General features: G+C 34.9%; 2 protein-coding genes across 6 annotated transcripts in view; one reads left to right on the plus strand and one right to left on the minus strand.

Annotated features, from left to right (window-relative positions):
- LOC149554625 (Protein kinase superfamily protein) overlaps positions 1-26,584 on the plus strand; it is a 159,746-nt gene that overhangs the window by 45,487 nt on the left and 87,675 nt on the right. For all 5 annotated transcript variants that reach the window (XR_016364406.1, XM_089828686.1, XM_089828685.1 and 2 more), the window contains 12 exons: positions 4,044-4,298; positions 4,445-4,569; positions 4,860-4,904; positions 7,032-7,113; positions 7,494-7,562; positions 7,871-8,041; positions 8,198-8,263; positions 23,935-24,003; positions 24,303-24,419; positions 24,548-24,609; positions 24,873-24,923; positions 25,113-25,379. Coding sequence is in view for 4 of the 5 variants with exons in the window: in XM_089828686.1 (XP_089684812.1) it covers positions 4,044-4,298; positions 4,445-4,569; positions 4,860-4,904; positions 7,032-7,113; positions 7,494-7,562; positions 7,871-8,041; positions 8,198-8,263; positions 23,935-24,003; positions 24,303-24,419; positions 24,548-24,609; positions 24,873-24,923; positions 25,113-25,379 (1,379 nt within the window). In the remaining variant the exon portion in view is untranslated. The remainder of the gene's footprint in view (positions 1-4,043; positions 4,299-4,444; positions 4,570-4,859; positions 4,905-7,031; positions 7,114-7,493; positions 7,563-7,870; positions 8,042-8,197; positions 8,264-23,934; positions 24,004-24,302; positions 24,420-24,547; positions 24,610-24,872; positions 24,924-25,112; positions 25,380-26,584) is intronic.
- On the minus strand, positions 18,607-20,927 carry LOC149554626 (uncharacterized). The gene is made up of 4 exons (XM_089828688.1): positions 20,873-20,927; positions 19,308-20,741; positions 18,884-19,172; positions 18,607-18,765 (listed from the first exon to the last, which is right to left on the minus strand). Exons 2-4 carry the CDS (start codon positions 20,699-20,701, stop codon positions 18,622-18,624), a joined length of 1,827 nt encoding a protein of 608 aa, XP_089684814.1. The 5' UTR covers positions 20,702-20,741; positions 20,873-20,927; the 3' UTR covers positions 18,607-18,621.

Consider the following 26,584-nt stretch of genomic DNA (forward strand, 5'->3'; position numbering starts at 1 on the left):
ATAATTAGCCTACAAGGATCACAATAAGAGACTAATCCTTGAAACTCCAATGCTGGCAAAAATGGGGACATTAAAGTCTTCTCTCCCTAATATTGCTTGTCCTCAAGCAACCTGAGATTGCTTCTCCTCAAGTAATCTGGTAATATAATGAACTCCAACCTCCACTTGGATCTCAAATGAAGAAGTGCTTGACATCCCTATCGACACTGTTCCAACTGTAAACCAAAATCATTATGACCAATCACATGTCCTATAACATAGCACCCAACACTAGTGTTGATAATGTAGAACTCAGAATGTCGCCAAAAGGCAACTCCATAGAAGATCTATGAATCCTCTTCTTCTGTGTATCCACCCACATAATATATATTGGACTAGAATCTTGATCACCACCAACAATCCTTGAAAAGACGTAGCTACTAGAGAACCATATGCACTCATGTCAATTGTATCAACATTAGGTGTAGCCACATCAAAATATGTTATCGCAGGAACACCACCATCTGCCAGAACAGAAAACTGCACAAAATCTACAGATGGTGAAAAATGAGTCCAACTCCACTCAGGTGAGTGATTAACATCAACCTCATATAGCGGATTGTCATAAGACAATGCTGCATCCATGTGAAACATAGGATTGTCCATGAAGTGAACATCAACAATGTGTTGATCAATAGTATAACATGACTCTATCACTAGATCACTCACCTCATCATCAATAAGAAGTGTACTATCATCAAAGCACACATCTACAACCGCATTCATACTGATAAACTCCTTGCTAGATGGCTCAACCGACACAAAAGTGGTTGATATGACAATATCCTCGCATGCGCCTACTCCTACTGTCGCTGCATCGAGATCAAATGCATGATCCTGGAAACTTATGCCAAAAACTGCATCATCTGACTCAACCTAACATGAATTCTCATCACATTCTACCTCAACTGTGCCCAGCTCATGCAGTGACTCATAAGAAATGTCCTATGCATCTATAGCTGCAACTATATCATCACATTTCGCTCTTTGAAAAAGCGATATCATGCTTTGTTCAAATCTCGGATTCAAAATCAGTTGGGTCATCCTTTTGTGATTTTGATTCAGCTCATTCACTAGCATGTCCAATTGTTTCACAATACCCCGTATCTCAGATTCTCCATCCCTAGGAAGAGAAGTATTCCCTCTCAGGGTATAATGAATACCAAATCTCCTATCACCATCCATAATGTTGAAAACCAAGTCACAAAATCAATTTGACAATCTTCGAAGTAAGCATTGATCAAAATAATAACTGAGCCCAATTCCTGCAGGCTAGCAGGAAACCGCTCTAATACCACTGTAATAATCTTGATTTGGTTATAACCTAAACTACAATTCCTTAGTTACACATGTTTGACATTTTATTAAACATTTGGCAAACAACCTCTAATATCACTAAGATGATAACTTTCCTTGTATTTTGAGTTTATTGCTTTTGCATTTGAAACATATATATCAAATTTGTCCAACAGTTTGAAATACTGAAATTAGTAGAGGAATAGTAGCAATTCAAGTAACTAAATTCTTAATAAATCCCAACGTTGAAACTTAATTTATTTGTCACAATCACTATTCCAAATGTCAATCTCAATTGTAATAGATCTTTTGAATATTCTAATTTATTTTAATAAGCACAATTAAATGCAAGAACCTGTAGCAGCTGTAATGGCTTACAACAAACTCCACGCAGCCAAATCTATACCATGGATTGGACTTATGTCCCACTTGTGTGAAGCAATTAGTAGCAATGTAGATGCCCAGATCACAGGTAATTCAAAGCCGACTAGCATAGATTATTTCCACCAAATAGCAGAGTATTTAGGTGAAGTTGTGGACCCTAATCGCTGTTGTAATTTATTCCCAAGAAAGATGCTATAAACACCAATAGAAGACGCTTTAGCACGTCATATCCTTCATGAGGTAGCGTGTCCAACGGTCTTTATAGTTTGTTTTGAGTAGCGTGGATGGCTGAGTGTAGAGACTCTAGAGATCTGCCAGGATTGGGCCACTACGAGAGGGACGGGTTTGGAGGGCCGAATAGAGGCTCTAATTGAGGAGATAGTTCGGATACATAGGAAGGCTTATTATACCCTTCAAAGGAGCCAGATAGACTAGGCAGCGGCAGAGAGGGCTTGGGAGAAGTCAGCTGCCAGGGTAGTAGCGATGAGGGTGTAACTGGTTGCAGAGAAGGCAGTTTGGGAGTCGGAGAGAGCAGCCTGGGAATCCGAGAGGACAACATTTTTGGCCCAGCAGAGTCAACTACAACAGGTGGCAGCGGAGAAGGAGCAAGTGGCAGCAGAGAGATTGCTGAAATGATGCAATCAGCCTTGAGATGGAGGTTGAAGTAGATTTGAAGGTATGAACATGACAAGTGCATGAGCTACGAGCATAGTTGGACGAGCTTAGAACATAGACGTCTACTACACCAGGGCGTGTCCTTCGTCCTAATTGTGAACTTTGATGTAATTAAGGGATTAAGCTGTTGAGTCATATTTTTGAGTTGTTGTAAGGGTTGTCTCTATTTTGTCATTTGGAGATGGCTTTACTTTTTTGGGGGGATGATGTTGTTGGTAAAAAGTATTGTAGCCAATAGGTAGAATAGATATCCGAAAGGGCGTGTAATGTTTGAGTCATCCCTTCGGGAAAGTATATGTACACTGACGAAGGGACTATTGAATCATCATTATCATTGTAAGCATTGTACTTGGAGTTACATATTGCATATATGAATAAAGTCCATGTTGTGTGTTACATCTTAATTTGCTAAATGCAACGAGTATCCTTTTACCCTGTATGGTAAACAATACATAACTTATGAGTACTTGGTGAATATTGAATGTCGATATTTTGGGAGACCAATACTCATGATATCATATGTGTTATCAAAACCCTTTGAGTACTTGGTTAATATCATATTTTGATAGGCCAATACTCTCATGGTATCATATGCTGAAATCTTTTGATCAAAGATTTCTCAATGTGTTATTTCTAAGTATTGTCAATAGGTGTAACATTTATTCTTGTGTTTATCCTCTCTAGCTAAAGAGGGAGTGTTAATATTTATAACGTCATTCGGATAAAACACAAAATGTTATATATATATATATATATATATATATATATATATATATATATATATATATATATATATATATATATATATATATATATATATATATATATATATATATAATCTCCTAATTTTAATATATCTTTAATCTTATAATAATTATTACATATATCAAAGTCTTTGGCTATATATATTTCAGTTTATTCAGCTTGATCGGGCATGTATGTCCTTGACAATCACGTGTGTTGGCGGGGTCCTTTGATAGAGCATAATTTAGTAACATGATTCCCTTGTTTGGTCATGGTGAGTGTTTATCAACTGTCCCTTCATTTCCCATGCGGTGATATTGTCGGGCTTTAGATTAAAAGCTGGTTTGACTATCCCAAACCTTAATCTTCTTATGCGCCTAATTATTTTGTTAGCATGGTGAAGGGGTTTCTCATAGGGTCGCACCCCTAGATGTTATGGGGTATAAATATTACTCTTGTAAACTCTCCTTGTTGATATTCACACACAACTTTCCTCAATAAAATATAACTACAAGTTCTATTTTGCGAGGACTTATTTTGAAGATTAATTTGTTGTTTGGTGATAGAGTTTGGCATTGAATATTAAGTGATATATATATATATATATATATATATATATATATATATATATATATATTGAATACAAATATATTCTAAGGGTTATAAAATCTTTCACACACACGCACACACACACAATATATACTTAGTGATTTGAAAAATTAGAATCTGATTACTAAATTAACATTTGGAAATATAGATCATTTCTTTCATATATAGTCAAAGCAACATGATGAAACCAGTTAGTTTTTGTTTTGCTAAAACCAAAATATGTATTTTTTCATTTCTAGCTTTAGAAAGCTTTGGAAACAAACAGGGATTTAGAAATTGTAATGATTCTTTTGCAGGATGACATTCGTCGTGAGGCTCAAACAATGAGTTTAATAGATCATCCAAATGTCATAAGGGCATATTGTTCATTTGTTGTTGATCGGTACCTTTGGGTAGTAATGCCTTTTATGGCAGAAGGTTCCTGCCTACACATTATGAAAATAGCTTATCCAGATGGATTCGAAGAATCTGTCATTGCTACAGTTTTGAAGGAAACACTTAAAGCCCTGGAATATCTTCATAGACACGGGCATATTCATCGAGATGTGAAGGTAACTGAACTTAAAATGAACAATACTGGATATTTTCGAAATGATTACTGACTTTAATGAACAACCAGAAGCATCTTCAGCGAGGCAAGTTTCTTGATAAAAAAAATAAATGGACTTGGTTAGTTTAATGTGTTAAATTTTTACAGGCTGGAAACATTCTTGTTGATAGTAGTGGTGTGGTAAAGCTGGGTGATTTTGGTGTGTCAGCTTGCATGTTTGACACTGGTGACAGGCAGCGGTCAAGGAACACTTTTGTGGGAACACCATGTTGGTGAGTATATATTCTTTAACTGGTTTTTTTTTTCACCTGCTGATAAAATGGATTGAAACATATGCTGTCTATATCTTTTATTCTCAGAGGATTGTTTTTTGTCCCCTTATTTTATTACTTTTCTAAGAGGCATCCCAATAATGTTGTTTGTGTAATGATCCTCTATCAGATTCTTAAAAGTAAACCACTATTTACTTGAAAACAAAAACTTATTAACTGTATATTAATAGCATTAAGTAGAGTTTATAGGATTTATGTGATTAATGTGAACTATCATTTGTATTGTGTAGGATGGCACCTGAGGTCTTACAACCGGGCGGTGGATATGATTTCAAGTAAGAACTTAATGCTACAGGAAGTATTTTATGGATGCTGTTCATACTTAGATTAAAGATTTTAAAATTTGTTCATGATATTAAAATATGTAAATGTAGAAGTTACAAGTAGCCATTTAACTAAACTGAATGATCTGTAAATTAGCCAAAGAGGTAGAATTTAGGAATCATCAAACTTGCTCATGTACAATGCTACTTTTTATGGAGAGATTTATTTATTACATAGAGAAGAAAACCCACTTCAACAAAGAAATTCACATTAGTCCTGGAAACCCCCAATATGATGGAAATACCAAATGAATGATAGTGGAAAATACTATAGTACCTTTGTCAAAGTAGCAAAATAACTGAGTATAATAGACTACTTGGATGCAAGCATCTTTATCATATTCTATTGGCTCAGATCTCCAATGAACAACTGAATCGTTCTTTATTCTATTCTCTTCTCTTTTCTTTGCCTCCTTCCAATTGCTGGCATCAGCCTTCTTTTAATTATGTGCAATCTCAAAGGTTCTTCCATGACTTGGACAGTTTTCAGTATATACCAAAGGTGAAATAGTGGCTGCTTGGTTCAAATTCAAATTTCTTGGCTGTACAATCAAGGGTTGCTGCAAAGTGCTGTCTTGCACACTACCACAATTGTGGTCTCATTCTAGATATATATTTTGACCCAGTCCTTGATCAACCTTTTTTGGTATGAAACTAATTAAGGAACTCATCTTTCTTGCTCATAGAAAAACATATTTGTAAATAGTCCAAATTCGTGTCAGACCCACTTAAGACCATTGTACTTTGGTGGTTAAAATGAAACTAGTGCTAGATCCCCCGGAACCCTTGGATGTCAATGATTGCCCTCCGCTTATGTTAATGCAGAGATTATCCTATGTTTGTATCCTAATGATGTTGAGTATTGCATGTTTAGATGTTTTTGATAAAAAAGTTATTCTCTCTCTGTTAGCACATGTTGTCTTTCGTTATGAGGGTTCCTTAGCGGGGCTTTACATTAATAAATTGTAGAAGACTAAGAATTGATGTGAAATGAATTATTTCTTTGGAAGCATCCTTAAACAGTTTGAAAACAATCTTCCAAGTTAATAAATTTTTGGAGACATTGCTGATCTCACTAATTAATAAAGCGCAGTTTACAATACATCTTATACATCCCATTGAGGATCTCAAAATTCTTACTGCATTTGACTTAGCTGTTTGTGAAAAGGCTGGTGAACAACAGTCCATTGCAATGTAATATAATTAGCAATATGGTCATTAATGAAAAAAATCTATATTCCACAATTCATGGGCAACCCTATCATTTTTATATCCTCTCTGTATATTTATGCTGTTAATCAAAATCAGCAATTTTTTCTCTTTTTTGGTTGTTGAATTTTTCTACATTTAAAAAAAATTGTTCTCACCCCCCTCCCCCCCAAAAAAAAGATTTTTGGTGCTATATATGCTGCTTGTAAATTCAAATGACAGTTTTAGGGAGAGAGTTATTCATCAAAGGAAGAAGAAAACACGTGGCAACAGAAGAACTGGAAACCTTCAATATGAAGGGAAAACCAGACTGAGTGGTAGGTGCAAATGCCATACTATCTTTATTAAAGTTGCAAAAGTACCGAATGCAAAAAAATACTTCGGTACGAGCTTCCCTTGTTCCTTTATTGATATTCTGTTGTCCCAAATCCTCTATCAACAACTAAATCATCCTTTATTTTGATCTCTTTTCTATTATCTCCTTTTATAATTTGCACAAACAGGAATTTTCTCCCAAGTGTTTTCTAACCTTACTGCTCACTGAAACACATCTCTGTACATAATTCTTATGATTTATATGGGTCACAATGTTGATGATCCTGAAATAAGATATAAATATAAGATGAAGCTCCTTAGTTGATCAACGCATTAAAAATTAGTGAGGATTTGATACAAATTATGAAACAATGGCATGGCTTTGCATTGATACAAGGATCATATTAATTAATTCCTATCAACCATTTGAGTTTGTCAGGTTTATTGGCAAATGCTTCTTGGAATGGTCAAAAGAAATAAATGTTTGAATTTACATGGCACAGAAATTGAATAGGTGGTGTATTTACATGCACTTGCTTTTAAATTCTGTGACAGGGCTGACATATGGTCACTTGGAATAACAGCATTGGAACTGGCACATGGTCACGCTCCATTCTCCAAATATCCTCCAATGAAGGTGAATAATGCATTTTTTCTGTAATCTGAAAGTTCGTATATTTGTATGTCATTTATATCTATTACCTCGAACTGTTCTTTTGAATTGTCTTGTGATTCTTCAGTCCCGTTCTTATTTAATGCTTTGAGCCCTTCAAAAAGGGAATATAATCAAGATATGTGGAATGCCTTTTCTAACTGGATTTTGTTTTGACAAGCTGAGGTGGATCATAGGTCTTTGTTACGAAAGAGACAAATTTTAATCTGATTCTTTAAAACATTGTTGGCTAATTTTTTTTTTGTTATTTTTAGGCAACTTTCTCAGTATTTTTCTGAGCAACTTTTAGTTCCATTGCTATTAAAATTACTTGTTCTGTACATTGTGTTATGTTTTGGTGCTAGGTTCTTCTTATGACAATACAAAATGCACCACCCGGGCTTGATTATGATAGAGACAAGAAATTCTCAAAGGTATCAAACTAGTTTATTTTTAATTAAATTGATTCTAATGCAGTATTCATATGCTATTATTTATTTATTTATTCTCCTCTGCACTGTCAAGATAGCATTACAAATTCCTCATAGTCATCAGGAAAACCAAAAGAAATGTGGTTGAGGAAATATCATTTATGGGTCTTTTGATCTCAATTTCCAGAACTATGCGTAGGAACCATTTTAATTGCTGGGTTGCTGTGCTTTATTTTATGAAACTTACTTTAGAATTGTAAGTATCCAGTTTTATAAAACATTCCCTAATAGCGAAATTCATAATGTGCCAGTCTTTCAAAGAAATGATTGCAATGTGCCTAGTGAAAGATCAAACAAAACGCCCAACAGCAGATAAGCTGTTGAAGCATTCCTTCTTCAAGCAAGCAAAATCTCCAGAATATGTGGTGCGCAATCTTTTGCAGGGTCTTCCTCCCCTTTGGGATCGTGTCAGAGCTCTTCAAGTGAGTTTTGAGAAATTTTATATGTTTTTAGGAAAATCATCTTGCATGGAATTAATTCATTTGTTCTTTTTCTAAACAATTCAGCAGGCTTTTGCAGGAATTATCATTTCTGAGTTCTCATAGTTTGCAAACATATATTTTGTTTTACCTTGACAGCTTAAAGATTCCGCACAACTTGCTTTGAAGAAAATGCCTTCAGCAGAGCAAGAAGCATTATCACAGGTTTGAAAATGGGAATCTAATACATGATTGTGATAGATAAAGCTTTTACCTGGCAAAACAGTGCAACGTTTTGTCTTATCGATTATATGATGTGATAGTCAGCATTTATGGAATGAGAGAATTTATTCCCAAAGCAACAGACTTTTTGGAAATTTACTACTCTAAATTCTATCCTTGATTCATAGATATTTTTGCAATAGCTTGTTCTGTAATATAATGTGAATGTCTGCATGCAGTTTTTGGTTACTCTAAACAATTTATTAAATCATCTCTATTCTTTTTTATATGAATAAAATCTCATTAGGTCTGATGCATGGCTTCTGTGGTGAAGCAACTGCTAATGGAATGTTTGTCATTTTAGGTCTACACCTTTGCTATACCAGGGGTGTAGAAGAAATATTTGCTAGAGGCTGACACACTAGTAAACTATGATGGATTACAAGAAGAGCCTTCATCTTTCAAAGCAACTAACTACAACACTAGTTTCAGATTGATCATTGGCAATTTGCTGGTTAGGGTTATATCAAAGAAATGTTTTATTTCTTTTACATAAACATCTCAACTACGATGACTTTGTTAGTCAAAATATATTAAGGTTTTCGTCTGTCTCTTGGAAGACAGCACAAGACAGAAAAACATATGATGTAAAACTGCATTGGAAATTATGATGGGAACTTTGTTAGATTGATATAACCGAAATGAAATTTGTTCTGGCCTAGAACTATAGATAAGATATATTTTTGGCCTTTGATACATATACTTGATTGTCAATGATCAAGCTTTGTAAATGGGATTTTCAGAAATGGAATAAAACCTAATTACAAATGAGCACGATGACTACTGCTAGTTAGAAATTAGAATAGAAACTAGTTCAATGTGATCTACTTTTGATTTAAATTATTAAATTATGAAGTAAAACAATGATTTCAGCTTGAGTAACATTTTCTGCACCATAAGCATAGTGTTCACTCCCATTAAGAATATCTTGTGCCCAAGGCACTTATCTATAGACTATATAGCTTTTAGGGTTTTGAGAACAAGAATTAAATATCTGGAAAACAAAGGTTATAAGTCCTCTTCAAAATCTGCAGAAAAGTAGAAAGAAACAAAACTGAAGCAAATTTATCTTAATCAACCAATAATTTCTAAAGCTCTTAGAATCTGGTTTTCTCTTATTCTAAGATGAACCAAAATATGTATAGATCAACCAAAACATGGAAATTTATTACATTTGGTTTGAGTTAAGGTTTCTTCAAGTGTGACATCTTACACAAAATTTAGATTCGGAGATGATGCCTTTGTTGTGGATCATACATTAGGTCATCTCCACGGTAATTATGTTTCCCGTCTTCCCACACAAATTCGAAATTGGAACTTGGGAAAGAACCAAAAACATGAAAATGAACAAATTCTTCATTTTTAAAAGAACAAATGCACTTTCCATGGCATAGATTTCAACAAGTGGCAATCATCAAGCAATTATGTGCATAAAATCAGCAAGATAAGCACAAATTAAATAGCAAGAAAGAAGAAGTTCACTTACATGAAGATTAAGTGCCAAAAATGGAGGAGAAAGATGCTCCAATGTTGAAAAATTCTCCAAAAATGCTAAGACTTTTTCCAACTTTGTAATTTCGAATAGGAAAGGGCAGCAAACAAGGTGTTTTATATGCTAGATGCCAAAACGTGCCCTAAAAATGCTCCAAGATCCAATGTTTTTGAATGCACATGCTATGGGACGTTTTTAGTGAAAAACGTTTTTCACCAAAGAGAAAGATCAAATTGATTTGGAATTTAAAGGTGGAGATTTGTATTAGAATGCAATGCAATCACCATAAAAGACTAAATCAATTCATCCACATGCAAAAACGTTGATAAAAAATGGATCTATTTGGAGTTTTCTTCAAAAACGTGCCCTAGGTTTGAGCACTCAAAAACATTTTTCAGCATGTTAAATCCATTCTTGATGCAAGAAAACTCATTGCCAAGCATGAATGCCTTGAATAGAGAAGATCCCATGCAAATCCATCAAAAAAATCTCCCTTAATGATCAAAATCGGGTTCTTGGAAGGCAATTCCATATATTTCTTCAAAATCAGACTTTTTGAAGGGCAATACACATTTTAAAACATGCTTTTAGTTTAAATCGGACTTTTTGAGGTCAATGACATGTTTTAAAATCCTTCAACAAGGCAAATCAGACCTTTTTGGGTCAATGACATATTTTAAAACATGCAAGTGATTAAAATCACACCTTTTGGAGGGCAATGCACATTTTAATTTGCATCTCACATTTTGAATGCAAAGACATAAAAACTTACCTTTTGATGCAATGACATCAAAAAGGTCTACTTTTGATAGCCTTTTGATGTAATGACATCAAAAAGGTCCACTTACGTTAACAAGTTGAACTTTATATGCAGTGACATGTAAAATGTCCACTTATGATAACTTAAAGTCATTTAATCAACTTAATTTCATAAGAATGTTAACTAAATGGGCCATAAACAATATTTATATATCATATTTAAAATTACAACACATAAATATCATTTAAAAAGTAACATTTAAATGAGCATTTGATTTAAAAAAATAAAATAAAACTGAAACTATATAGTTATATAGTGACTTTTAAGTGAAAATTCAAAAGGTAACTCAACATAAAATTATAACATAAAGTGCACTATAGTCACTTTAAGTGAAAAATTTAAAGATAAAGTAACTTAAAAAAATAACAAAAAGGGAATTTAAGTTATATTTTTCAAAAACTGAAAGTCAAATTAAAAATATAACATGATATTTTTAATTTGTGTTGTTGGACAAAAAATGTCCACTTTTGAGGCACTAAAACGGGCATATCTCTTGACTGACAACTCTGATTGAGCTCTAGGTTAGAGTGAATCGAAGGGAAAAGCGAAAGGCATGACAGGAGAAAAACCAAAGGACTAAAAACCAACAAACGCAAACTCAAAGCAAAGAAAAGGACGAAGGCTTCAAAAATCAAGCAAAGGCTTGATAGAAAGCAAAATGAAAAAGACTTGACGAAGCCTTCAGTAAAATAACTTGATATACAAATTGAAATTGATCAATCGATCAACATTAAACAATTGAATATCAAATTAAACTTAGAGAGACGCGAAACTAACTTGAAAAAGTTTCGTGCTGTTACCAACATTTTGTGGTGACAAAATGAAGTACAAGAGTCGCAATCTACTGCGATATACATAGCTCCTTGATACATTTCTAGCTCATCATATTTGATGGTCATGACAACATGGTTTGGGATCCCGACATTAGCACGCTTGATGTATTGTTATTATGGCATTATTCATGATGTTGATATGGGACCCAGGAATCGTGGTCACATGCTTGCAATTGTTTGAGGGCAAACAATCTCGAAAGGGGAGGACTGTAATGTCCCCTTTTTCTGGGACATTAAGACTGATAGGCCAATCCAATATATGACCTTTGAGGACTTAATGCAGGATTATTAAGTCAACTTTAATTAAAGGAGAGTGAATAAGAGATGAGTTGGAATGAGGGACAGGGACAAGGATACAGAAGCTGAAGAGTCACAGGTTGGGTCTTTAAAAGGAGGAGAAGCTCATTTCTCTATGCTTGGTTTGTTATTTAGAGTTCAATTTTTCTCTTGTGAGAGTTATTTGGAAAGCTTTAGCTTTCATCTAACTTGAGAACGTAAACCCTCGTGCCGGTAGATAGTGAATGCAAACCGATTGTCCGTAGAGATGTCACACTAGGTGTCTCACATGTGCTTACAGGTTCTTTTCTTAATATTCCAATCTCACTATAAAATTGTGTTTAAGATTGGATTTTGAATGCTAGTTATTGTATTTCTTCTACGGTTTTTTATGAGAATCTATTGGTTTATAATGCATCTTCATATGTTTATGTTGTGAAAATTAAATTGAGATAAGAATTGGCCAATATGCATTTGGGATATTGCAAAAGGCCTCCCCCGCAAAATGGCAGAAAATTGGTCTGATACCATTGTAATGAGTGCTGCTGGCTCACACTCAACTATGCTGAAGAATGGAATTTTTGTGTTGGAAAGTGTATATATATATATATATTTTCCAGAATTTGGAATGAGATCATGCATAGAAATTGCAAACTGCTCAAACTTGCAGACCAACTTTATTGGCTTTATAAAGTTTGCAAGTATATACAATGCCAATTAACTAAACACTAATTTCCGAATCATTAAAGAACTTGACAATGACTGGATGCCAACATATAACACCTTTCACCAGCTGGATTTTAATTTTATGTTGACATGAGTGTTGGTAATGGCAGCACTTGTCTGTAACATGGCATGTGTGCTATGGTGGCCCTCTTTTGAAGGAATGCAGGCCCAGCTATCAAATGCTGCCTTGTGAAAGATGGTTGCAGCCTTCTGATATTGCAACGTTGCCTAGCTGAACCAACAAAACCCAACGTGGCTGTCCACTTTTATTGCAATTGACTCCTAATGATCAGAATTTCATTACGTCACAACATTAAACCTCTTTCAGCAAAAAAACACTCGATCTCCAGGGCAAATTAATTCAATTTCTCAGTCCCAAATCGGAACAACAGTAGTGGCACACTTCATTGGCATGGAAAATCAACTCAAAGTGCACAAATTTTAAGAGAATTCACAATTCTTTCCCGCATTAAACCCTTGAATACCTTTCTTACAAAAAAACACAAAGCCATAGAATGAATATCCATCTCTAAGAGCTTGTTGTTATAATATTCCAATTCAAATGGCTCCTCCTTCACACCGAATGGCTAGTGGCTTCATGTTTACACTTCTCAATTAAAAGGTTTCATTTCTCATGAAGCAACTTTATGTTATAATTTAAAGTTGACAAATGTCAAATAATAAAGTCACTTTATTAATTTAAACTCCCCCATTGTTCCAAACATGACATTTTCTTTAATATAATGATATTCTGACACACAAGGTCCTTGTTTCATGTGCCCATGATTTAAAACTCCTCATCCTGATTCCTACGAGCTATAACACTAAGGTGCCCATTAAACAATAAAAATAAAAATAGCAACCTTAGTAAATATAATTAAATTATAACTAGTAGTGTACCCAACTTGCAAAAATGGCTTAATAGCACTATAAACGAATCTGATAGCACAAGAGTGATCTCAATCATAAAAGATAATGAATGGTCCTGATTGGGTGAGTTACTAAAAATATATGCTCCCTCCAAGAATCATGGATCCCAAACCAAAAGTCGAAAGTAAAATATGAAAGCATCGTATAACTCCTCTAATTCATCTGAGCTCATTGGAATCCTCTATTGACTTACTATAAATAGTATGTCCCTCAAAATAGAGCCAAAAATCCCAATTGGCCACTGGAGAGCCAAATAACTCCACAACAAGGTCCTGTAGTCACCAGTATTAGTCTACAAGGACCCAATGATAGGCTAATACCATTAACTTCGATGCAAGTAAAAAATAAGGACATTACACCAACCATTGGCTGCACCATTGTTGTCTCATGAAGACATTATACCAGTGTACTTTTTATCTCCAATGCTCTTCTTCGCCTCAGAAAGTAGTCTAATAATTTGATGACTTTTTATTAGATAGATTATATTGTAGTTTTGCTATGTTCACTTCTAAAATGTTTAAATGTATGGCAATAATACTTCTTCACTTTGTGCTTGGATTGTCAATCAAAAGTAACTTTTTCTTTGCTTTGCCCATGTACTATGCAATAGTTGCAATCTCAAACTGTCTAAAATTTGACTCAGCCATTTGCGTTTGTTTGTCCTTTTTGCAACAAATATGAAATAATCTTTTTAAAGGTAGAAGTCTAACTTTCAAACAACAGAGTCAGACTGCACAAATGCTTCAAATCACGGTGGCAATCTATTGATTACCATTGTGTTCATATCATCTTCACCAATTGATTAATTGACAATAAAGACTTGATTTGTCAGGTCCTTCATTGTAAGTAGATGCATTACTAGTGACACGAATTCACTCAATTTTGTGAAAAAAATTCTAGATTTTTCAAATACATGGCTTCTTTTTTTTCATTGGTTTTATATTTTGTTTTGCACCCTTCTAAAGGTCACCAATAAAAGTGGCATTTTGACTGCTGGGATCAAGTCATCATGAATGGGCAGTTTAATAACAAGGAGGATTCTTTAAGATGATATCTCGCTGTAACATCCGGTTTTCCCGGGTCTAAATTAACATCTATCATACTCAAGAATACAGTTATAACTTCAATTTCATAGGAAGACAGTTACATCATTCATGTTCATGTGAATAAGATTTACTGTTAAAATCAGTTAGATAAAATTTCTTAACTAAAACTTAAAACACCATCAAATAAAATTACTACCGAAATTAAAAACCACATACCTTGGAAACTGAGATCGAAATCAATACTAGGGATGCTGCTGCAACCACCTAGGTTAGTCCACAATACCAATTTTACAATATCACATGACGACTATTGTCTAAAAACTGCTATATCAAAATCAAATGATAATTACAATTAAATACCACTAAATTTAAAATTAGGGCATCACATACCACTGTATCAATTAGGGCATTGTTTACCATCGGTTCATTTAAGGCTTTTGATACCGCTATATCACTTAGGGCTTTCGATACTACAAATTCAATTAGGGCTTCCGCTACCACGAAATCAATTAGGGCTTCCACTACCACATAATTCAATTAGGGCTTCCGCTACCACAGAATTCAATTAGGGTTGTAGTCATCACTCAATCAATTAGGGCTTTAGGTTCCTTTCCTTCCGATTGCTTAACTGTGATAGTATCTCAAGATTAGAAATATGCTTATATTCGATATTCATATAAATGAAAAACAATCCACGAATCTATCTCTTGCATATAGGTGTAAAATAATGGTAATAATGAAATAACTCAATTTAATCTTACCTCCTCATAAATAAAAGTGATAATACCTGTTTTCGATAAACAATTGACTGCATAGCTTATCTCTGTCTGACGTACAACTGCTATCTTGGGGAGAGGTGAAACATTGTCAGGGGCATAGCCACCCAACCTCGGACCACAACTTGTCCCCACACGATCTTTAATGAGAAAGGCCCTCCCTACCTGGAATAGGTAGGGGTCATCTTGCCATCCACTGGGCTTCCTGGTAATTAACTCACCATACGACTTGGCAACAGGAGATCATAATAACAGGAATATGCATGAGCTATTAATTAATTCATATTAAATGATAAATATTGAGATGTCATAACTGATACTAATTCATATTATTGATGATTCCTTTCTCACACCTCATCACCCATCTTCTTGGCTACACAGCCGGGTGAGTCCCAGGTATTCGGAATTCTCAGAGCAGACGACTATCAATTATTCAAGAAAATTACATACATCCATCATTTCACATTTTGTGTTTACATAAATTATGTTCTTTAAAGATTTCAAAAAAAATTGAATGCTTAATTACTTAATTTAATCATAACTGAATTCTCTTCTGCGTTCTTGCAGATTATCTCCACCTCTTCACCATTTCATGGCTTCTCTGCTAGCAAATTCCTCGGTGTTAATATTATTCTGGATTGTTCGGAGAATTGTGATAGCATGTGCATTGATGTTGATTTATAAAATCAATCAAGTTTTTAAACAATTGCTATTTGAATTTATAAATGATGTATTCTCAAGGTTACTCGATTAATGATCTCTGATGCACTTTAGAAAACCAACAACTAGTATTATATATTAATCACAAACTAATATGCCTAGCTGGCTATGGATGAATACTAAATCAGAAAAGAAAAGAGATGGAACATTTTTTATTTAATTTATTCACAGCATTGCTTTACACCTTCTCCACCTATGATGGCATCATTGCCTAGTGAATGCATTGGTGTTCCAATTTCATGTTATCATCTTGTAAAGAAGAAAAATGTATTTTAATTCTGTGATAAATGGTTATACAGATTTGATATTCTTTCATGGCAGAGTAAAGCGTCATTATGCAGTTTTCATGATTCCAAATCTATTAATAAGGTCTTTGAATTCGAACCAATATATATATATATATATAATCTGTGTGTGTGTGTGTACAGCAGAGTTGTGGTTCCTGTGTATTATTGGCATAAAGGAATACGACTACTGTCAAGATATGTATTGAAACATGGAAAGAAACCTTAAAATAATAAATGGTATTCAGCACGTATTACTACAGACATAGCATAGGGAAATACACAAGGAATTTTGTGGTCTTACGTGACACCTCTAACATAGTTCGGCTGCTCTGTTGTTGGGAGGAGACCTCTATTCTGAAAACTGCAGCTAGAGATATGAAGGAAATCGAAGGCGGATGTATGAGCAGTAATATAATTTAATATCATTCTCAGTTATCTTGAGAACCCTTCGATAGCAAGGAGGCGGTAGTGGAAATAAGAATGAAAAGATTGGGTTGAAATATGATATGAGACTTTATAAAAGAAGAGCTTGACTTTACGACTTCTTGCAGTTACAAGAATTCATTCAAATTCCGAGGAAGTTTATACTAATTCAAAACATAAATTCGATTAAACATGCCAAATAATAATCAGTTAAAAAATAAAAAGAAGAGAATAGAATTGGAAGATTAAAATTTGAAAATTATAATAATACAATTATTATAATTCAAACATTATTATAATCTTATTTGTAACATTACTTATTAATTATTAAAATATAAATGGTGCCAAATCATTTTATTATTAAATGCACGTATATAAATTATTATTAAAATAATATGACGAAAGATAAATTAAAATCCTTTAAGATACGTTTTATATTTTAACTCAATTATTTTAATTAAATTATTTGTTAAATAGCTCATGTGGTTCTCGTAGATGTATTCTGTTCCAAGTCGCTAGGTCCTCTACCCATCTGCTCAGTGATGGTGATGTTCCTGCCTAATTTTTTTCTGACAAAGCTTTCACCCCTTCGATGTGTTTTCTGCAAGGAAATTCTCCTGTAATTAAATTATAAATTATTTAATCATAATTATTCGTAACGGTTAACCTTCATCTCAATTCCATGAATTAGTGATTAACGATCATCTAACATATTATCTTCACTTGAAAGCATAACGATTAACTATCTTACCTTTTTACCAGAGTATAACGAATTAAACTGCCAACTGACTTCATGTGAACCTCAATGGCTATATTCTAAATTAGGTCAAAAATTGGGATGTAACACTTGCAAGATTTGAAGCGACTTTTTCAAAGAATATGTCTGTTGCTATTCATACACTTAATGATTTTGGGTATTTTTTGACTCCAGATTTTTAAGTTTTGGCTTGCCAATTTTTGCAGTTTGGGCAAAATAAGATTTTTATGTTGGCCATGACTTAGTTTAGGTAAAAACATTGCAACCCAAAAAAATTACATTAATTCAGGGGTTTCCACCTATGCTCCACGGAGTTTCCGGGACGGGGACGTTTTAGGGGACGGGAACGTGTTTCCGGTACGGGTACGGGTCGAAGCCAAAATTTAGGGGACGGGACCTCAGGGGACGGCTATAAAATATAGGGGATTTTAAATTTTTTATATATGGAGAATTAGACTTCTTTAGAGATATATATCTGATATGCATACCATAACAATGATAAATCATAACATTGATAAACCATTCACCATAGAATACATGGAAATTGAAAACTATTAAGATTAGAATCAAAATGAGAATATGATATGATGATATATCCGAATATCGCATACAATTAGCAAAAATGCCCAAAGGCTCCAAGTATCAATCTATCATCATCATGCATGAAATGAAAATCAAAATGACACAATGAAAGTAAATACTAGAAGTGTAAATGAGATGTCCAACTCCATAATAATCAAAAGCAATAATGTATCTGAGTATCTGAAAAGCAGAAAGCCAAATATATGGCTGTCCTCTAGGAATCTAAATCTCTATCTAAATCAAGATCATCATCAATCTCATCCTCTGAATCACTGGCAGGGGTAGGCAGAGGGTCCTCATCCAATGGAACTCCAAGCAGCCCTGGGGGTGTGTTATCCTCATCAATCTGCAATGCATCCTCAGGATTAACATCCCAACGTAGTGCTGGAGTCTGTCGATACTCAAGACTCTGTCGCTCCTGTAGTCGCAATACACTATGAACAGCCACAAGCTTCTCTGATCGTCTAGAGGTAAGGTTGTTCCTCTTGACCGATTGAATGAAGCTATATGTAGACCAATTCCTCTCTGCAGCAGAGGAACTCGCAACCTGTGAGAGAAGACGGGTGGCAAGGGCTTTCAGCTCAGGTGCATCTCTACCATGCCATGTCCACCATCCAATCGGGTCCTTTTGAGCTAATGTAGTTCTATCAGTCCTTGCTCTGGTCTACCAAATGTTGGACCACGAAGATTGGCAAAGTCAAGCCATTGCCCTCGAATTTTTGCAGCATCCTCTGCACTATACATTTTTGAAAGGGCCTTGAAGAAGCCGTCCTTCACCTATATTGAACAAACAAAAATTAAGAAGTGAGAACTTAGAGTTTATAAACTTTACAAATAAAATAAAATATTTAAAAATGTATTATAAAATCAGAATTCTTTAATAAATTAAACTCACCTCCTCATCATTAGATGGAAGCACTCTCCCAGGCCTTGGTGCATACCATTTTGGATTGACTGCATAGGCTGCCATATGAAGTGGGTTGTTCATAGTGTTCCACCTTTTCATTACAATGGGCTTAAGATGCTCCTCGTAGAACTCCAAAGTACGTTCCTTATCTTTAACAGCTTGCTTGATCTGCCCAAGCATGCTATCAAAAGTCTCATAAATCTCTCCAAGGCTAGGAGAGTCAGTATCAGCATATCTAATGACCTGCACAATAGGGTCAATGAAGGAGCAAATGTATCTGCAAATGAAAGAAAATTGCAAGTGAGAAACATAATATGTTAAAAAAATCAGCAAGTGCTTAAATCAAATTTTTTTTTTTATTAAATCAGCAATAATAACAATTATGATATCCACCAATTCTTAAGTTTCTTACCTCATTGTGGTCCACCAATGTTCATCTAGGATTCTTCGTTTGACAAGTCTTCCATCTGGGGTGCTTGATTCATGCCATCTATTCCACTCTGCATTGACCACCATGGATTGTAAGGCCTCTTGGACCTCAAGCATCCTCTCCAACAAAATGAAGTAGCTAGCATATCGAGTCTCCACAGGCTTGAGGAATTCTTTTTTGGAAAATGTCCTAAATAATGCAAGAGATGTGTGATGATTGCAAATAAACATTTGCACGTCTCTAGCCTCAAACACCATAGTCTTTATCCAATCAATTTTCCCAAAGTCCTTCAAGGTGTTATTCAATGCATGTACACAACATGGGGTCCAAAAAATGTGTCTATAGGTGCTCTCTATTATCAATCCAGCTGATTTACACACACGGGCTGAATCAGTGACTACTTGCACAACATTTGAAGTCCCTACCTCTTCTATAGCATCCTTCAAAATCTGAAATTGGAAGGATGCATCCTTCTTTTTTCCCGAACAATCAATGGCTCTAAGAAAATAGGCCCCTGCTGTACTAGTGACAATAAGATTGATGAGTGGCCGATGTTTGATATCGGTCCAACCATCCATGATAATAGAACATCCATCACTCATCCATGTTTGCCTCATATCCTCCATCAAAATGTTTACTTTTGAGTACTCTTTGTCAAGGATAGTGGTGCGTAATTTAGTCTCTCCTGGTGGTACAAATGAGGGACCAGCAGCATAAATATCTTTGCACATTTGTTTATAGAATGAGGAACGAGAAACATGGTATGGTATGCCATGAGCAACAAGAAATCTGCCAATGGACTCTTCAGCTCTATCTTTTGCTTGTATGTTAAATAAATCAGCCACATTGGTATCTCTCTTAGTCTTGGCCTTTCCCTTCCCTTTACTAACAGTGCTAGTGGGAGTCAATGAGGGTGTGGGTGTGCTACTCATAGGACCCCCGGATTTCAATAACTCCCCCTCCACATACAACCTATTGGCCTCAAGTTTTTCTTCCTCCGTAATTTTTTTGCAACCTTTCACCCCTTGCCCACCTATCCATAAAAGATGGCAATACACTCTTGTGTAGCTCCCAAAATAATGCTTCTTACATAAATGACACTCCCATTCCCTACTACCCTCCGAATTTTTCTTCTTATTCTTGTCTACTTTTGTGGCAAATTGTAGGAGAGGTTTCTTAGGGTTGAATGGGCCTTTGGCATATTGTTTTAAGGCTTTGGAAGGGCACTCAAATGGATTAGGCATAGGGACATCTACATTAGGCTCATCAATGGCTGCCCTAGGTCTTTTTCTTGGTCTTTGTAATTGTGACACTTGAGTTTCTTGCATGGCAACTTCCATGCTATCACTACTTCCCTCACTCTCACTGCTGCTCATGTTTTTGCCTTTGGATTTTACAATGATTTATAGTATACTGCTGCAAGTTATAGAAAAAAAAAAATTTCAATGTTCCATTAACATGCCCTCTTTATGTCATTGAAAAAAATGAAAAATGACAACAAACAACAATGAAGTTTGAATCAAACAAAAAGAAAATAAAAAACATACCTGGAATGAAGTAGAAATGAAGGCAAAACTTTCTCTTCCACCTCCAAAACACACTACTCTTTTGTTGTTGTTGAATGTTCAATGTTTTCCTCTTCCTCTTCCCAACTTGCAAACAACTCCAAATGAGCAATGAACTCCAACTTTAACTATTTAAGAAGACACATTAGGGTTAACAACTTAACATCCATGTGGGCCCTAGGCGGAATAGAAAAGATTAAATTTTTTTTAAAAAAAACCATTTTTTTTAACTTTTTAACTCACCCGTGGCCGGCTGGAAAATAGGGGACGGCGTGGGCAAAAGGGTACGGGCGAGGGACGGGAACGCCGTCCCCGGTACGGAAATCCGTACCCAAGTTTCCTACAAAATTTTTTTTTGCGTTTCGGGGACCGTCCCCTTTCCCCTCAAAAAGGGACGTCGCAGGGTACGTCCAAATTCCGTACCCGCGTCCCCGTTTCGTACCCGGTACGGGTACTAGGGTACAGAGGCAGGGGACGCGTCCCCGTGGAGCATAGGTTTCCACAATTTAAAAAAAGAAAAGAAAAGTTAGTTGCAAATTATTTCAAAGAATTTTGAAATAATTTAGCACTTTTGAACTTGGGAAAATCATCCCTTGACAGCAGATTCTTTTTATTGATCAGCTTTCTGAGCAAACAATCAGTCCTTAACAGCAGATGAAAATCACAATAGGCCTTGAGACAGGGAAAATGCAGCAAAATATATTTAATTTTTTTTAAGGAAGAAGGAACAGATAAATTGCTCATCCATACCCTAGTGTTCTGTGCTGTTCATTTGTATGATTAATGTCATCTCTTTTTGACAGTGATTAGATATTATTGGATGGACATCCTTTGACAAGTATCCTCAATTCTCAATCTTCTTTTTAATCAGTGCACCTTATCCACGGGTTTCCTCCCTCTGCATGATAAGCATACTCTTTCTTGGGCTTTCTTCATACCAAATGTTGGAAGAATGAACCCATGAAGTGTGAGTGTATTGGATGGCAGCCGCTCTAATGAGTGTGGCTTCTATTTATTATTAAATGGGGAAGTCTGTAATGTCTCCCTTTAGGGATGTAATGCCCCCCTTTAGGGATCTCCTGGGGTTTGTACTTCTTTCTGAGTTATGTAATCAAAATTGTAAGCAACTTATTTTTATCATATCTTGCACAAAAATCTCTTAGATGCTGTAAATGTTTATATTGAAATGATATATATATGTATCATATTAATGTCCTTAGTTTAGTGAAAAAAATGGAAGAATCCATTGTCGATGTTGTAGTTTTGGGAGATATCTTTCTCCGATATCTAGGATAATCATTTCTGCAAATGGTTGCTGGTTCTTTATTAATCATGATGTGTTTGCTATTCTTTATCTTCTTTTGTCGATATCATTTGGTGACTTTATTCTAAACAGCTGGTCGTCTGTCCTTTATCATCAGTGATTATTCTTTATTAGGATTCATCGGGTCAAGAAAATGAAGAGTCACCTTCATGTGAAGTGACAGTTGGATCATTTGTCACAACAGACTGAACATGTAGTGTCTGTCTTTTGTATAGTTGAAATTTTCTGTGAGATATCACAGATGTCGCTATATACCGCCACACAAAATGTAAAACAATTTTATCAGCCTTGAAATTGGCTCTGATTTTTCCAAAATCACATGCCGGGTTTTTCTCATAACTTGCCAAATCATGTGATATTTCTGGGCAACATATTGTTTTTAAAGTGACATTTTTTCGAGTTTAAATACGAAACGAAAAAAAGTTGTTTATATTTGAGATTTTTTATTTAGATCTATATAAAAAAACTAGAAATTTACGTAACTTTTAATAACTAGAATTATATATATTCTCAAATGTTCAATAAAAGTGCCAATTTGATGTTGAGCCTGAGTTTTTCAACTATGATCTTTTGTGTGAGGGTGATATTTATTCTAGTATTGCATCTGCTGTCGGTCTGATGTTATTGTTGAAAGGTTATTCTGTTTTGATATGCATTGTAATCCAGACTACTAGTTATTTATTAATAAATAGAATTTCTGTGGCTGGGTTTTTCCCCCTCAAGTTAGAGTGGTTTCCCAGGGTAATTATTGTGTTCTTGTGCTCACTATATTGTTTTAGGTGTCACTTATGTTTATTTCTGAGTTAATTATCAACATGGTAGCAGAGCCAAGTGTCATATAGACATTTTGGTTCAATTCTTTTTATTGGGCGGGGAAAGCTGGGGGGGGGGGAAGGGGTGAGAATATCTGTTTTGGTCAGAACATTTGCAGTTGCATAATTTTTAAGCATCTAGAGTACAAATCATTCTGAGCACCTAACTAATCATCTGGGATAATCGAGCATTGAATTTCTATTTACGAGCTTGATTTTAAGCACCAAAAACCTCTGTTGGTGACTGTGTTCATGATTGATAAGGAAGTGACAAATACCATTTATGATATCAAGCATATGGTCATAGTGGTGGTTTTATTGAGTTCACTGGTTTATTGGTCATGTTTCACCCATTGTTTTGACGAGCGACAAAGTCTGAATGTTAAGGTTTATGAAGGGGCGATAGAGAAGCTTTTTTTGGAGCCTTCTTTGATAACTCAATAGGTAGAACAATACAAAACGTCTCCTAGTTATTCCAACCAGAAAGGGTCATTGTTATTTTGGAAGAGGATGATTAAGTGTATGATCAGGGTAAGGTGAGAAAGTGCTCAGGAGGGTTCACTATGTCTGTGGTAGTATTAGTAATGCAACAAGAATGCTTCTTACTCTTGATATTTATTATTAAATCCTTTTCTAGAAATGGGGATGATTGAACTAGGGTTTCAAATGGAGGGATATGACAAAGCCACTAGGTTGTAACTTAATTGCAAGTTGTAATTGTTAGACATAACTAATGTACAGTTATTACATTGTTAACATAAATTATAAATGCCCATTTGTAGAAATTGTATTCTAACAGTATACTGTCTAATATTGTTTGCACATATTTTTTATTTGGTTTATATCTTGTAAGACTAGGATTATATTATTTTGTTTTTTGCTATCTCTAAGTATCAGTTGTACCACAGAGTGAATATAAGCGTGGAGTTAGCGCATGGAATTTTGACATAGAGGATCTGAAAACCCAGGCAGCATTGGTACACAACTATCTTTCTTATTGGGTATATTTTAAAAAATGTTTATCGATATAAGTGGCACAGTGTTTATATATTATCATTTAAGTGAGTATTTATCTTGTTCACCATGAGGTTTGGGTTGATGAACAATATCCCTATATCTTTATCTATATCTCCTATCAACTATATTTTAATTTAACATAATCATCCCTTGTTCACATGCTCTTGTGTGCTAGTGGAAAATTATCTCCCTATTTTGCTATCTGTACCCATAATCCCACATCTGCTCTTGACAAAATAGATAATTTTGTTTTGAACAGATGCAAGATGATGATGAATTCTGTGGTGGTAAAGAAGAAGACGACTCTTCAGGATCAACAAAACATCAGAGTCTATCTACGTCTATTGAGACTTCTATATGCAATGATTCTGAAAAGGTTCAGTTCAGTGGATAATATAGTCTATTGTAGATTATATCTGAGTACATTGTTATAGACTTGTGCTAGAAACTAAGATTTTTTTTGTTTCATAGGACATGTAAGATGTTGGTAGCATTTGTTTGCAGGTCAAGACCGAGCAAAGTCTTCCTCTTTTGCAATCAAGTTCAATAAGTGACTTGAGTAACATGTACGTTTAATTTATGGTCCTCTTCATCATTTGTTGAAGATAGCAACCTAATTTGTTCAAAGCAACATTAGTACTGATGAGTTTATTTCCTTGAAAGAAGCAGGATACATTCATCTTTTCCTTTTCTAGAATTGCTCGAATGTTTTTTTTTTCCCAATTCAATGCAATCAGTTTCCTAGGGGGAAGTGTGGTGAAGACTCAAGATGCATGTTAAGATTTTGTACAGTGCTTTGGTAGATAACTATTTTCTTGTTTTCTTGCAGTTCAGAAACTTCGGACTTTAAGAATCAGGGTAGAAAAGAAACAAAAGAAATGTAAGAAATTTGTGTTAGCTTGATTAATTCCTAGTTTAAATTATTGTTAATGAACTTGAGCTTCTGTTTTGCGTGTTGTTTTCTGTCTCACAAGAAAATGTTGCTTGGTGGATTCCATTGATCTATAACACAGCATTTTTTTTGTTTCAGCATACATTTGAATTAGTTTATTGATAATTTCATTTGTAGAGGATGTGTTGATTTGTCCAATGGGGAAGCAAATATCACCAATCCTGAGAGACTTGAGGACTTGAGATTGTTGGATTCATCCAAATTTGATGACAGAGAACAACAAAAGAAATCCTTTAAGGAGAGACAAAACAACAATGGAACAAGCGTACGGAAAACATTTGAGTTGGAAACGGTTGAGCTCACAGCTGAAAGAAGCCATGTGCGTCCAAGTCATCAAGCTCATAGTGGGCCTCTTATGGTTGATCGCGTACTTGGCTATGAAAGGTTAATTGTCTGCCCTATTTGTCACATTTGATATATATTGTTGAAGAGTTCTATTTGGATCTTTTTTCTGTTAGTGCTACTCAGTGCAAGATATCAGAAATGCATATTCAGTATGTACTAAACCCAGAAAACTCTTGCGGGATTTCTTCAATCTATTCTAATAGATTCTCATGTTGGGAGAATTTGAATGGTATTAAACCTCAGCAGGAATGCCATGACATTGTTTAGTGCAAATTATAGAAACCAGAAGTTAGGTGAGTAAACAGAGTGTGATTGGAAATGTTGATGAAAATAAACATATACAGTTTTTTTCTGAGAAAACTTTTAATTATATTGTGGATGGGGCAAACCAAACTTAGCACACAGATTAAAAGGATGTTCTAACAATCAAGCTTAACTTGACAACAAAAATGCCTCACTTAACAAAAAAAAGAAACTGGGCAGTTTATGGGTATGGTACAGTTACGGGTGCCTATTGTTTGGGACCCTAAGTTTGATACAGCCTGGGGACTTTTGTACAGAAAAAATAGAAATAAAAAAGGTTTTAGTATAAATTAATCATGACAGACATAATTAACAAAGTTAACCAATCAACACCACAGGCAATTGATAATTCAATGATAAATAACAAATTCAAATGGTTTAAATTTTATATCATCTGCTGAAAGTAGGAAAATATTAAATGGTCGTACCACATGGTACAGAGGAAAAAATTGATAGCAATTAGCATGATCAAATCATCATATTGTTTTTCATTGTGAGCATTAAAATCAGCTTTTGTTTCATTAGAACCAGATGCATTGGACAGTGGCATTGGCACTCCCACTAGTACTGTTATGCAGCTCATGCATAGAAATCTCTCACCCTTACATGTTGGTGATGGCTATTGAGAGTTGGGCAATGGAACTAACCAAGTTTTGATGTATTCACTCTAGTTCTGAATTCCATGTTGCCCCTAGCTCATAGTTGGTGCCATTCATAAGTTTCGGTTTGAGAGTTTTTTGAAAAGTGAGTGGAAAATGAAAGGTGGGCTTGCCCGTTTTAGCTTTTGTACAGTATCTTTTACAGTTATTGTCTAAGATACTCTTTAATTTCTTCACGATTTCTGCTAAAGGAAGCACAATTCTGTTCTATAGTTATCCTGGGTGCCTGGGATGTACTGAAGGTATGCCCCATCTTTGGAATGAACCTGGCCATCTGGCCAG

Source organism: Cupressus sempervirens, chromosome 5 (genome assembly GCF_028749045.1).
Source record: "Cupressus sempervirens isolate cs-2001-9-10 chromosome 5, ASM2874904v1, whole genome shotgun sequence".
Taxonomy (NCBI): domain Eukaryota; kingdom Viridiplantae; phylum Streptophyta; class Pinopsida; order Cupressales; family Cupressaceae; genus Cupressus; species Cupressus sempervirens.

Bases quoted from the DNA above. Each gene is read 5' to 3' on its own strand.
- LOC149554626 (XM_089828688.1), bottom strand. From the start codon at position 20,701: ATGAGCAGCAGTGAGAGTGAGGGAAGTAGTGATAGCATGGAAGTTGCC. The intron at 19,173-19,307 runs GTAAGAAACTTA...TTTCATTTGCAG, and splicing joins CATTGGTGGACCACAATGAG to ATACATTTGCTCCTTCATTG. The intron at 18,766-18,883 runs GTGAGTTTAATT...TGTTCAATATAG, and splicing joins TTCCATCTAATGATGAGGAG to GTGAAGGACGGCTTCTTCAA.